Source organism: Salmo trutta, chromosome 3 (assembly GCF_901001165.1).
Source record: "Salmo trutta chromosome 3, fSalTru1.1, whole genome shotgun sequence".
NCBI lineage: Eukaryota > Metazoa > Chordata > Actinopteri > Salmoniformes > Salmonidae > Salmo > Salmo trutta.
In genome coordinates this window covers 36,406,642-36,420,558 of record NC_042959.1, presented here as the reverse complement: position 1 = coordinate 36,420,558, position 13,917 = coordinate 36,406,642, and the positions used below count along the sequence as shown (strand labels likewise).

At 41.5% G+C, this 13,917-nt stretch overlaps 1 protein-coding gene across 8 annotated transcripts in view; it reads right to left on the bottom strand.

Moving 5' to 3' along the window:
- LOC115174577 (collagen alpha-1(XXIII) chain) overlaps positions 1-13,684 on the bottom strand; it is a 225,363-nt gene extending 211,679 nt beyond the window's left edge. For all 8 annotated transcript variants that reach the window (XM_029733255.1, XM_029733248.1, XM_029733291.1 and 5 more), the window contains exons 1-2: positions 12,852-13,684; positions 11,830-11,899 (exon numbers count right to left, since the gene is read on the bottom strand). In XM_029733255.1, coding sequence (XP_029589115.1) covers positions 11,830-11,899; positions 12,852-13,148 — 367 coding nt within the window. In that variant the 5' untranslated portion in view covers positions 13,149-13,684. The remainder of the gene's footprint in view (positions 1-11,829; positions 11,900-12,851) is intronic.
- Between the last annotated feature and the right edge of the window lie 233 nt (positions 13,685-13,917).

Below are 13,917 nucleotides of genomic sequence, written 5' to 3'. Positions count from 1 at the left end.
TGGTTTTGTCTTGTCTTCCTATAGACCTGTTTCCAATCCCAATGTTGTGTATTTAACCCTCTGTTTCCCCTCATGTCCTTGTCGGTGATTGTTAGTGATGTTATGTTACGTGTGTTTTTTGTATCGGTGTGCAACGGGTTATGTTTACCCATGTTATTTTGTACTTTGGTTTTGGAGTTTGTTTTGTCATTAAATACTCCAGTTTAAACAATTTGGTTTCTCCTGCGCCTGACTTCCCTGCCACCTACATACACGATTATGACAGTTGTGTAGGAAGCTGTTAGTAGCACATGTGCCTCACCCTAATAATTTGGTCCCTTTCCCCCTCATAACTCAGCCTACTATTCTGACTTGGTGGTACCCATTTAGCCTACAGCCTGTTTTAGAGAAATGTAATCATTGAATATTGTAAGAGCTTTCATTGTCTGCTTATATGCCCCTTTCATTTATCCTACAGTTCTGACTTGGTGTACAGGGAGAATACTGTAAAAACGGCCCATGTTCTGAATTCTGTCGCTGTACATTTCAAAGGCGCTGAACAAATAGTTATATTGACTACATCCATCCTAGCTCGCTCATAAATGTCTTAATCGAAGTTAGGGATTGCCTCTAATCCACTTGTCGTTCCCTTATGCCACTGTTTGAACATCTCAGTTGTCATTAGAAACCACATTTGTTTAACCCTCCTGCTGTATTCCGGTCAAATTGGACTGATTTACAAGTTCTCTCTTAAAAATGTAGTTCATTTAATCTGATCATCATAAGGTTCCATGACTTTGTCCACACAGGGCATCAGAACACACAAAATACATTCATTACATTTTGGGTGTTTTATTTAACTTTTGTACACCTGTGGTGTTCCCGGTCAAAAATGACCAGTCAATAGAAATGAATGGGTGAGAATACAATTAGTGTAAAAATTTTGTTCGGGCACATGCCCATTCATCAGATAGACACACTTCCTCACCCAGACCCCACATGCAGGTATGCATGTTTGAGCACACATACTCACACCTCACTCCCCTTCTTGGCTTCCATGGAAACCCACACGGGAACCTTTCCCCAGTAGAATCTTTCCCCCACGGGAACCACACCGGTTGGCATTCTCACAAACAATCGCAACATTGTTTCAATAATATATAGAACTTTTCTCGCAGCTCTGGTATATAAAGCTTTTTGGGGCCTTGCTCACAATTCATTCTGTGGCAGCACAATGACCAAACGATATAGTGTATGTCGTCGTATGAAGTGGACCAAAATGCAGCAGGTACGTGAATGTTCATATTTATTTTATTTCGAACACCACACAAAAACAACAAAATGAAAAAACGAACGACAGCTAACAGTTCTGCAGGCTAAACATAGCAGTGCACGAATACAACTTCCCACAAAGGGACAGGTGAAACAGGGCTACCTAAGTATGACTCTCAATCAGCAACAACGATGTACAGCTGTTCCTGATTGAGGGCCATACCAGGCCAACACAAAGAAATACACAACATAGAAAACCATAGAAATACAAAACAAGAACATTACCCAAAAACCCCGGAACACATAAATCAAACACCCCTCTTACATAAATACATATACCATTAAACCCCGAACCAAAAAAAACAAATACCCCCTTCCACGTCCTGACCAAACTATAATAAACAATAACCCCTTGTACTGGTCAGGACGTGACAGTATGTGAGGCTCTTGATCATATCTTTGATCATGACATCGGTGAGGAGGAGAGAGGCCAAGAAACTGACAGTGAAGATGCCTTAGAGGAGAAAGTAGTCTGTGATAAATAGTACAATATGTTTCATCTGAGTACTTGTTATAGTCAAAATAATCCATACATTATGCTTTTTTTAACTCAAAAACGAGTTGTATGAGCTCAGGTAAATGAGACTTACAGGCCATAAATAGCAAATAGAAGTTCAAAACTTGTAATGTTCACAAGAACTTAAGTTGATAAAAACATCTAACACAGCATTAGGTGAGAATATATGTATTATTATGGATTTATAATCAGCTATAATGGGGCGGTCATTTTTGACCGGGAACACAGAATGAATTAACATGAAACGAACACAACAGGAGGGTTAAGCAAGTCAGCCATATCAGCTATGTTTTTCAAAAGGCAGCAAATGAGGCTGAATGAACTGTTTCGCTGCCAGACAAGGCTCTGCTGATAGCCAGGGGTAGCTGTGGTAAGGATTCACTCCATGGTGCTGAAAAGAATGCTCTGCTATTGGAACAGCTTTATGTAGACCCTAACAGTTTATGGGCATTGTTTGTCACTGTTATAGTGCAAGTAATGTATTGTTTAGTGTTGTGTTGTGCCTTTGCTGGCATGTATCTAAAAAACATTTTTGTTTGCCCCACCAAGGTTTACATGATAAAATTGCCACTGGTAAAGACCATAGGGAGCTCATGAGTTTCAAGTTTGGGGACGCTTACAATTTATCCTACCATCTGCGTGCCAGTTATGATTATTTTCATATGCACAGTTTCATTTCAATAATAATGTTTTTTGTTTATCAAAATCATTGTCACGTGGTTAATCATTTAAAAACATTTTGAGAGTTTGCTGTTAACATCTGAATGTTAAAATCGCCACTGAATCCAGCAGGGGCACAACTTTGGTTCTAGACATAATGTTATTATTATTATTTCAACTGTTTTATCCAGTTGGATAAACACTGGAAACAGCCAACCCGACCGCTCGGAGGCGTCCGCATGGTCCTAAAGCACACCTTTGCCTCATTTTGCATCACATTCCAATGATAAAACTGGGGGGGAACATGTCCCTCGTCCCCAGTGAAAATGGTGCCCCTGGAATCCAGTATACACAGTTAAATCACCTATTATATATATGTATGTATATATATATATAATTATGCCAATCTCAAAAATACTTTTCAAGAAAACACATTTCCTGGGCTTAGTTTTGATTATTTAAAAGGTCATTAGTAATGGTTATAGGGCTCATGCACTGCCCCTGTGTCATTGGTGTTGTATATGAGCCTGTACAGTGGTTGCTTCCTGTCTGTTTTATTAGGAAGGGTGTTAGGAAGGGTGTTAGCCCCAGTGTGGGTCTATGCAGCCTGGCCCGCCCCTTTGCTTCCCAAGGGAGGTTGGGGTCTTAAGTGACCTAGCCTCTGATAACAATGGATGATGTTGGCATGTAGTGTATGTGTATTTGGGTGGGTGCCCAGTGCGGATAGACTGTGCCCCATAACCAGTGGTTGTGACAAAAGCACATATCACAGCATACTACAGCAAACTCTCTAGAGACAACAGGAGCGGTAGAGATACTCTGAATGATCGGCTATGAAAAGTCAACTGACATTTACTCCTGAGGTGCTGACCTGTTGCACCTTCGACAACCACTGTGATTATTATTATTTGGCCCTGCTGGTTATCTAGGAACATTTGAACATCTTGGCCATGTTCTGTTAAAATCTCTACCAGGCACAGCCAGAAGAAGACTGGCCACCCCTCACAGCCTGGTTCCTCTCTAGGTTTCTTCCTAGGTTCTGGCCTTTCTAGGGAGTTTATCCTAGCCCCCGTGCTGCTACACCTGCATTGCTTGCTGTTTGGGGTTTTAGGCTGGGTTTCTGTACAGCAGTTTGTGACATCAGCTGATGAAAAAAGGGTTTGATAAATACATTTGATTGATTGATTGATTAATTGATTGATTGATTGATTGATTGATACTACAGGCTGCGGAGGGTGTGAGAAGCTCAGTTCTGGTGATAAAAAAATACATTCTACTCCAAAATGAATGAAAATAAAATGATGCTGACATCTAAAATATATACTAAACAAAAATATAAATGCAACATGTAAAGTGTTGGTCCAATGTTTTATGAGCTGAAATTAAGGATCCCAGGAAATTTTCCATACACACAACAACAAAAAATTATTTAAAATGTTCTCAAATTTGTTTACATCCCTGTTAGTGAAAATGTATCCTTTGCCAAGATAATACATCCACCTGACAGGTATGGCATATCAAGAAGTTGATTAAACAGCATGAGCATTACACAGGTGCACCTTGTGCTTGGGACAATAAAAGACCACTCTAAAATGTGCAGTTTTGTCACACAACACAATGCCACAGATATCTCAAGTTTTGACGGACCGTGCAATTGGCATGCTGACTGCAGGAATGTCCACCAAAGCTGTTGCCAGAAAATGTAATGTTCATTTCTCTACTATAAGCCACCCCCAACATCGTTTTAGAGAATTTGACAGTATGTCCAACTGGCCTCACAACAGCAGACGCGGTGCGGTGTGGGCAAGCGGTTTGCTGATATCAACGTTGTCAACAGAGTGCCCCATGGTGGCGGTGGGATTATGGTACGGGCAGGCATAAGATACATACAACGAACACAATTGCATTTTATCGATGGCAATTTGAATGCATTTCGTGACAAGATCCTGAGGCCCCTTGTCATGCCATTCTTCCCCCCGCTATCAACTCATGTTTCAGCATGGTAATACACAGCCCAATGCTGCAAGGATCTGTACACAATTCCTGGAAGCTGAAAATGCCCCAGTTCTTCCATGGCCTGCATACTCACCAGACATGTCACCCATTGAGTATGTTTGGGATGCTCTGGATTGTCGTGTACGACAGCGTGTTCCAGTTCCCAATATCCAGCAACTTCGCACAGCCATTGAAGAGGAGCTGGACAACATTGCACAGGCCACAATCAACAGCCTAATCAACTATAAAAAAAGAGATGTGTTGCGCTGTATGATCACAACAGATACTGACTGGTTCTCTGATACACGCCCCTAACTTTTTAAGGTATCTGTGACCAGTCATGTGATATCCATAAATAGGGCCTAATTTATTTATTTTAATTTACTGATTTCTTTATATGAACTGTAACTCAGTAAAATCTTTGAAATCGTTGTATGTTGCGTTTATATTTTTGTTCAGTATAATTTCACCCACCAGAAATAAGTCCCAAAACATATGGGTCCATATTGTAAGCCAGAAGTGGTATTTAGCAATAAGCATTATCACCTGATGAAGCTGGTAGCCTAGTGGTTAGAGCATTGGACTAGTAACTGAAAGGTTGCAAGATCAAATCCCTGAGCTGACAAAGTGGAAATCTGTTATTCTGCCCCTGAACAAGGCAGTTAACCCACTATTCTTAGGCTGACATTGAAAATTAGAGTTTGTTCTTAACTGACTTGCCTAGTAAAATAAAATTAAAAGCTAACCTGATGTGGCAAAAAATAAATAGGCTGAGGGTTGCCCACCTGAATTTACAGTGGCTTGCGAAAGTGTTCAACCCCCTTGGCATTTTTCCTATTTTGTTGCCTTACAACCTGGAATTAAAATAGATTTTTGGGGGGTTTGTATCATTTCATTTACACAACTTGCCTACCACTTTGAAGATGCAAAATATTTTTTATTGTGAAACAAACAAGAAATAACACAAAAAACTGAAAACTTGAGCGTGCATAACTATTCACCCCCCCAAAGTCAGTACTTTGTAGAGCCACCTTTTGCAGCAATTACAGCTGCATATCTCTTGGGGTATGTCTCTATAAGCTTGGCACATCTAGCCACTGGGAGTTTTGTCCACTCTTCTTGGCAAAACTGCTCCAGCTCCTTCAAGTTGGAAGGGTTCCGCTGGTGTACAGCAATCTTTAAGTCATACCACAGATTCTCATACCACAGATTCTCAATTGGATTGAGGTCTAGGCTTTGACTAGGCCATTACAATGTTTCCCCTTAAACCACTCAAGTATTGCTTTAGCAGTATGTTTAGGTTTATTGTCCTGATGGAAGGTGAACCTCCGTCCCAGTCTCAAATCTCTGGAAGACTGAAACAGGTTTCCCCCAAGAATTTCTCTGTATTTAGCGCCATCATTCCTTCAATGCTGACCAGTTTCCCAGTCCCTGCCGATGAAAAACATCCCCACAGCATGATGCTGCCACCACCATGCTTCACTGTGGGGATAGGGTTCTTGGGGTGATGAGAGGTGTTGGGTTTGCGCCAGACAGAATTTTCCTTGATGGCCAAAAAGCTCAATTTTAGTCTCATCTGACCAGAATACCTTCTTCCATATGTTTGGAGAGCCTCCCACATGCCTTTTGGCAAACACCAAATGTGCTTGCTTATTTTTTCTTTAAGCAGTGGCTTTTTTTCTGGCCACTCTTCCGTTAAAGCCTAGCTTTGTGGAGTGTACAGCTTAAAGTGGTCCTATGGACAGATACTCCAATCTCTGCTGTGGAGCTTTGCAGCTCCTTCAAGGTGATCTTTGGTCTCTTTGTTTTCTCTCTGATTAATGTTCTCATTGCCTGGTCCATGCGTTTTGGTGGGCGGCCCTCTCTTGGCAGGTTTGTTGTGGTTGTCACGTCCTGACCATAGTAAGTTGTTATTTTCTATGGTAGAGTAGGTCAGGGCGTGACAGGGGGTGTTTGTCTGTTTTTGTATTTCTATGTTCAGTTCCTAATTTTGTATTTCAATGTTGGTGTTGTTTGGGTTGATCTCCAATTGGAGGCAGCTGATCCTCGTTACCTCTAATTGGAGGTCATATTTATGATGTTTGTCCCACCTGTTTTTGTGGGTGATTATCTTTTGAGAAGTGTGTTTTCCTCTCTGCGTCACGGTTTGTTGTTTTTGTGTTTCAAGTAATTTATGTATTGCATTTAGTTTCATGGAATAAATAAATATGTGGAACTACGAACACGCTGCATTTTGGTCTGATCCTTCAGACAGCCGTGACACTGGTGCCACATTCTTTCCATTTTTTTAATAATGGATTTAATGGTGCTCCGTGGGATGTTCAAAGTTTCAGATATTTGACCTGTTTAGAGAGCTCCTTGGTCTTCATGGTGCCGCTTGCTTGGAGGTGCCCCTTGCTTAGTGGTGTTGCAGACTCTGGGGCTTTCAGAACAGGTGTATATATACTGAGATCATGTGACACTTAGATTGCACACAGGTGGACTTTATTTAACTAATAATGTGACTTCTGAAGGTAATTGGTTGCACCAGATCTTATTTAGGGGCTTCATAGCAAAGGGGGTGAATACATATGAATGCACCACTTTTCCATTTTTATTCTTTTGAATTGTTTGAAACAAGTTAATTTTTTCATTTCACTTCACCAATTTGGACTATTTTGTGTATGTCCGTTACATGACATCCAAATAAAAATCAATTTAAATTACAGTTTGTAATGCTAGAAAATAGGAAATACACCAAGGGGGATGAATACTTTTGCATGGCACTCTACCACACCTTGACCAAACCGGCCCTGCACATGCATCCACGTGCGCCATCGTGTGCATGCTGATTTTGTTTATCCCCACCAGACGCATTTTTGACAGGCAGGTTAAAGTAGCAGAACCAACTTAGCTTGTTGTTGTTGTTATTTAATTTGCACTGGGAGATAAACATTGGGTTGTTATTTGACTAGAAATGCACATGGTCCTTTTGTTTTGCTGGATCATTGTAGAATTTCAATCCATTTTGAGTCATACAAAATGTGTGTTCTCTACTCCGACAATTGATCCAAAGATAAAAGGGGAAACCTCGTTTGTTTTTAGTTCGTTTTCTTTGATTAATCTCTCCTTGTTCATGTTGTGCCCTAGAAACAAATATGTAGCCCTGTAAATAGACTGATTTATTATAAAAAGCTAAAATGTTGATACAGATACCTGTCATTGAAATTACAAAATCATTTGTTGAATATTAGGTTTCTACATTATGTAAAAGCATTATGTTCCTAGTGAGATGCATTATATTGAAAATTGTACACTGTCTATTTAAGATCAAGTTTTTAATGATGACATGCAAGAGATCTGTCATGCATTGCTATGATCATTGATCACCTGAAGAAGCTATCCCTTTTCCTTTCTTTCTGTGCCCACAAATGTTTGCATATATTGGTAAAGTTACCAGTTGTTAGCTAGCTAGGTAAGGAGGTAACAAATATGACTGAACAAGGCGTAAAAAAAATCCCAGGTAGCATATTTGATTATTTGGAAGTTGTGGGAATGTATGTTTTTGGTTTCACATTGGTTGTTGTTATTTGTAGGTTTTTAAATAACTTCCTTAAAACCTTCATGGAATGTTTCAATAACACTTTTAATAACACTGCTAACTTATTTTGGGTTAACTTGGTTTACTCCAAGCACACATGGAAATTCATATCCTTTTGCATAATCATGCAAACACATTTATTTTTTATTGTGACATGGGATCATTGACATCTTCTGTTCTCTATCCATGGAATTAGTCCACTGCACCACCGGAATAGAGCTAGTTTTTTATGCATACATAGCTTTTAATTTTTGTCTATTCAGTTGGGCCCAATTTCAAAGGAATCAAGCACATTCAGATCAGGTGTGGCCAATTAGTGGGTGCAGTCAACACACCAGAACACACTTAACAAGATAAAGAATAGAGAGAGTTCTGTTGATGCTGAGAACGAAATGTATATGTTTTTAAATATCATTCTTAGAATGTTCTCTGATTATAACTACATATTTCTTGTGGTTTTTATGTAAAGAGTTCTTAACGTTCTCGGGAACAATTTTAGAACATGACAAATAGAACTATGAGGAAACCTGTAGGAAACGTTATGCTGAAGTACTGAAATTACCACAGAAGAACATTGTTTCTAAATGTGCTCTGAACTATTTGAGAACATTCCCAATGTCAAACCAAATTGGTCACACTTTAGAACCCTGGATGTCTATTTCCCCCCTCCCCTTCATTCTGCTACAGACTACACATGGCTTTCATCAGCTGAGGCAGTGCAGAAGTGTGTGTGTTGTGTGTGTGCGGATAGTGTTAATTGCAAACACCTGAGTGACATGCTTGGCTTGAGTCTTAAAGCTGCTAGGCTGTCACTTTGGGTGAGTATAAAAATGTCACGATACTCAGTGCCTGCCTTTCACTGCAGTGACACACATTTCACTCCTGACCCCCACATAACATGACAATGCATTTATATATTTTTTGCACACTCTCATTCATTCACAATGATTTACAGTAAGTACCCTAAGCCCACATTTAAATAAAGATACTAAAGCAACTATATTAAACCTTCACCATAAAGTGTTATACCTACAGGAGACCATAGGGGGCGGTGGAGCGCAATGCTGAGCGGGGAGCTCTAAAGTGAAGACATAGCTGCAGAGACAGAAATACACAAACACAAACAGACAGACAGACAGACAGACAGACAGACAGACAGACAGACAGACAGACAGACAGACAGACAGACAGACAGACAGACAGACAGACAGACAGAGAAATGGCTCAGTCTGTGCTCTGGTCTTAGAGAGCATTAGGTTTCAGGTGGCGAACGTGGGTGCTAAAGGGAGAGGGGCTCGGTTTACAGCGCCGTGCAGAGAGAGCTGCCTATCGGCCCCTCAAAGAACTAGGGACAGACAGACAGACACACTGACTCACACACATACAGGGGGGCTCGAATGTACACACACACACACACGCAGGCACTGAAGCACTCACACACACAGGCACGCAGACACACACCCCACCTGCATGCACACAGACCACACACATGCAACACACACATACGTACACACACTGTACACAATCACACAGACATACACAAGCACACACACACACACATGCATACATACTGTACACATACAAGCACAAACAGTATACATGTGTTGTCTCTATGTATGTGGGACCAGACTGGGAAAGCAGAGGACACCAAACTCAACAAACCCTATGTTAATTGGCTGAACTCAACAAACCCTATGCTAATTGGCTGAACTCAACAAACCCCATGCTAATTGGCTGAACTCAACAAACCCCATGCTAATTAGCTGACAAACATCCATCTGAAATGAACACATCAGCTGAACAATTAACTTAACAGCCCGGGACAAAGACAGTCTAATTGTTCATTAAGAGATGGTTCAAACGTGTCTATGGGCTGTTTGTCTGCATTTAATACTCTTGCATTTTGCTAATGCTAAGAATTTACAAACACCATGCTTTGGGGTTAAATAGAGAAAAAATAAAGATCTTTGACTAGATTTCAGAGAATAACTGTGGTTACATTTCATTCCAAAACACGACCAACCACAGTGAAACCACGTTGATTACACAGTCATTTTGTATAATGAACTGTGCAATAAAACAAAACAGCTGATATAATATGATATCGACATAATTAAATGAAAACCATGAGTAATCCCTAGGGGAGGGAATGAGCTATTTCAGAGCACATTACTTTTACAAGACCAGGTTACTCTCTATACTTATTCTCCAGGTGGTACGATCGTTGAACCCATTGAGATGATGCACTGCATATAGGAAGTAAAATACTACAAACACATGTCCTTTACCACATTCTGCTTTCCCTCAGCTAATTGAGTACATACTGAAGAACAGGCCTCCAACAAACACTCTCACGCACGCACACACACACACACACACACACACACACACACACACACACACACACACACACACACACACACACACACACACACACACACACACACACAATGAACAGGCCCCCAACAAATACTCTCTCTCTCTCTCTCTCTCTCTCTCTCTCTCTCACACACACACACGCACACACACACACACTCACACACACACAACAAACAACAGAGAGGAACAACAACAGTCCAATTGACTGACCAGCTGACCAGCCAGGGAAGAAGTATGGAGCAGAGCCACAAGTGGACCTGGAATGTTTTGAATGTGCTCCAGATATTCAGGCATGCAAAATTTTCCACCTGCTCTGGAAGCCAGTGATTCACACAGGGACAATAGAGACAAGGTTGGCCACAGAGGAGACAAGAGCAATGCAACTCACAGAGACAGCTAGTGAAAAGACACACGCACGCACGCTTGCACGCTTGCACACGCACGCACGCACGCACGCACACACACACACACACACACACACGCACGCACACACACACACACACACACACCTCCCATCTCACTCTTCCTCTAAGCTAGGGGATTTCTCTGTCATGGTGAATTAGGAGCCAGCTCTGTACTTCACAAGTTAATAGGAAGAAAAACTCTTGATTAGATAAGTAACAATAACAACTTTAAGGTTCACATTTTATCAATCTGGGTAGCAAGTCTGAGTAGAGGAAGCATGCATGGCAAATGCTGAACGCTGAATTTCCCCGAAAACAGGGAAGGGCCAGCATTCCTCATAAGTTACGATTACAGAAACGCATGAATAGCAGACGACTGGTTGTGTACATGTGTCGGTCTGCGTGTGTGTGCCTACGTGTTTGTGTGCATCGCACTGTTTTTCACCCTCCGGACTATCGCAGGCCGTGTAATGCACACCACACGCCAAACGTGGCCAAACTTGGCGCATCGCCGGAACGTCTATTAATGTTAGCAGGTCCCACTGGCACGGAGCAACAAAGCTCACCCTGTCCTGGTCATCCCATAGACATAGACCAATCTGAGGGGTATTTATCACACTCTCCCTCTGAGCCTGTCCCAGTCTGGGTCTACAGGCTTAGGGACACTAATCCTTTACAAAAGGCATCCATCCACTGAATACACACTTGAGGAAAACTTGGGATGCTGTAAACAACTATCAATATCAACTGGTGGTAGAGAGCGTAAAGCTCAATGCACTCTTCTGGATTCCTTTTATACATAGCCAACCCAGCAACAACTGACACTGGTGTAAAACAGTCCAGCGTGTGTGTGTGTGTGTGTGTGTGTGTGTGTGTGTGTGTGTGTGTGTTTGCATACATGTAATGTTCATGTGTTGCGTGCGTAGAGGCTTTGATAACCATGATATAGCCATGAACCAATAGGAGAGAAGAGAGAGACGTACCTGGTGGGCAGGAACACTCTTGGGGGACGTCCCTTGCCGTGCGCAGTTTGGGCATCACTTCACTCAGTCTCTGGGGAGAGAGTGTGGAGGGGGGGGGGAGAGAGAATAAGGCTCTGAAACAATGCAAACTGCGTGTGCAGTAGCAATTACCATAAATTCACCATAAAAGGTTTAGTAAATCCAAGCTTGATCTGGAAACATTAATTTATCTGAGTTAGAGGGGAAAGTGAAGCCCAGGAGAAATGTTTTGGGACTAACATTATGTCGAAGATTACTGCACATTCCAGTTGGTTTGACTCAAGTCAGTCTCTCGTCGATAGTTTTAAGAGGGCTATATAAAGCAACCACTATGCAATGAGACACTCTAGTGAATTTTGTGGGTTTATAACAAGCAGTATAAGCAGTAAGATGAACTTAAATAACTTAACTTATTGTTATAAATGGACATTAACCACTATAAGCAATACATCAATCATTATGTAGCACCTTTTTACATGAATATAATACTGTAAAAATGATAAAGTGATGTAATTATAATTTTAACAGTTCAGGTAAATAATGTACGAAAACGTAACCAGGTTTTCAATGACCTGTCGATAGTTATTTTTATCAAGAGGGGACTTTTTGGGAGATACCCTACAACATATTTTTTCAAAGAGATATGGCGAAATACTGTCACAGCACAGACAGACAGTATAAAAGCCAGCTTGTGTATCACCAAGTTTTACATCACTTATCTTTCATCAGGCGATACCTGATCATATCTAGAGACAGAAGGAATCGCACAGCGGTGCCTTGACCATTAGAGTCAGTCGCTTGAGGAATCAACATCAACAGACATGAGTCATATACTGTCATTGCGCGCAACATTACGCACGGCATTTAGTCTACTCTGGCTACATATTATGGAGACCCAAGCAGGAAGCTGTATGAATCAAAAATAAAGAGAGATGCACTATGATATATATACATCGTGTTACATTTTAAATGTCCCCCCCAAAAAACGGTGTGTAACTAGCTACCTCTTGCAGGAGCGTCTCGATAGAACTCCTTAGTGCCGGTAGTACAGTCCCATCCTCGCGCGTGAAGGCGCTCTCCGGAGGGTTAAACACTGTGTTTTTCTCCAACTCCAGTGCATCCAGTCGGTTCTCCAGTTGGTAAGTCTTGAAGCTCATGAGCAGGCAGATGGCTATGGAGCTCAGGGACAACATGAAACACACCACGGTAGGGAAACCGACCACACAGCGCAGGAGAAGAGACCTGGGTGCGCATGGACGGAGTGCTGGCTTGCTCTCCCCGTTATCCTCTGTTGAATCCATAACTTTAAATCCCGGTTAGAAACAAATGGTCTTGATGAATGTATGAATAAAAAAACCGTTTAATGACGAAATACGCGCATTTAGTAACTAAACTATGTCAGACTTTGTAATGTGCTGCTGCTACACATTCAACTCACCCCAACACGGTTTCCTAAATTAGCCTTGGAACAAGAGGCTGAAATGCTGAGCGCGTTGCGCGCGGTTTGCATATGGCAGACCCAGATGGATGCAATCTGGATGCGCTCCAGATAAATTGAGTCCTCGATCCCAGATCGTTTTGTTCCTGCGCTAGAGAGTGTGTGGATGGGGTGGGGAATCAGTCAACAGTCAACTTTCTTCTTTTTAAAAAGTTGCATGTTCGGCAAATTGAGATGCGCCAGCCCGGTTGACCATGTGGGGGAGGGAGATACAGTCTACAGAGGGAGAGAAATGCTGGCTATAGATCGACAACTTCCGTGAAAGCGTGAAGTTAGAAGGTTGTGAATGTGTATAGACTATAGCCTAGATATATATATTTTTTAGTTACTTTGATTGGATTCAATCTCAGGCAGTCAACATTGAATTACTATTTGAGGTGTCCGTTTTACTACAGGACTGTGAGACTTGGATTACAACCTCTAAATGATATTTGGCCTCATAGCCGTAATTTGGCCCCAGAGAGTCATGTTTTCTGTCCTTGGTGTTGAAATCAAATCAGTTTAAAAATAGATCTTCCAGTCAAGTAGCCTACACCTCGGTTGTTTACTCTCAGAATAAGATCTCATCTACT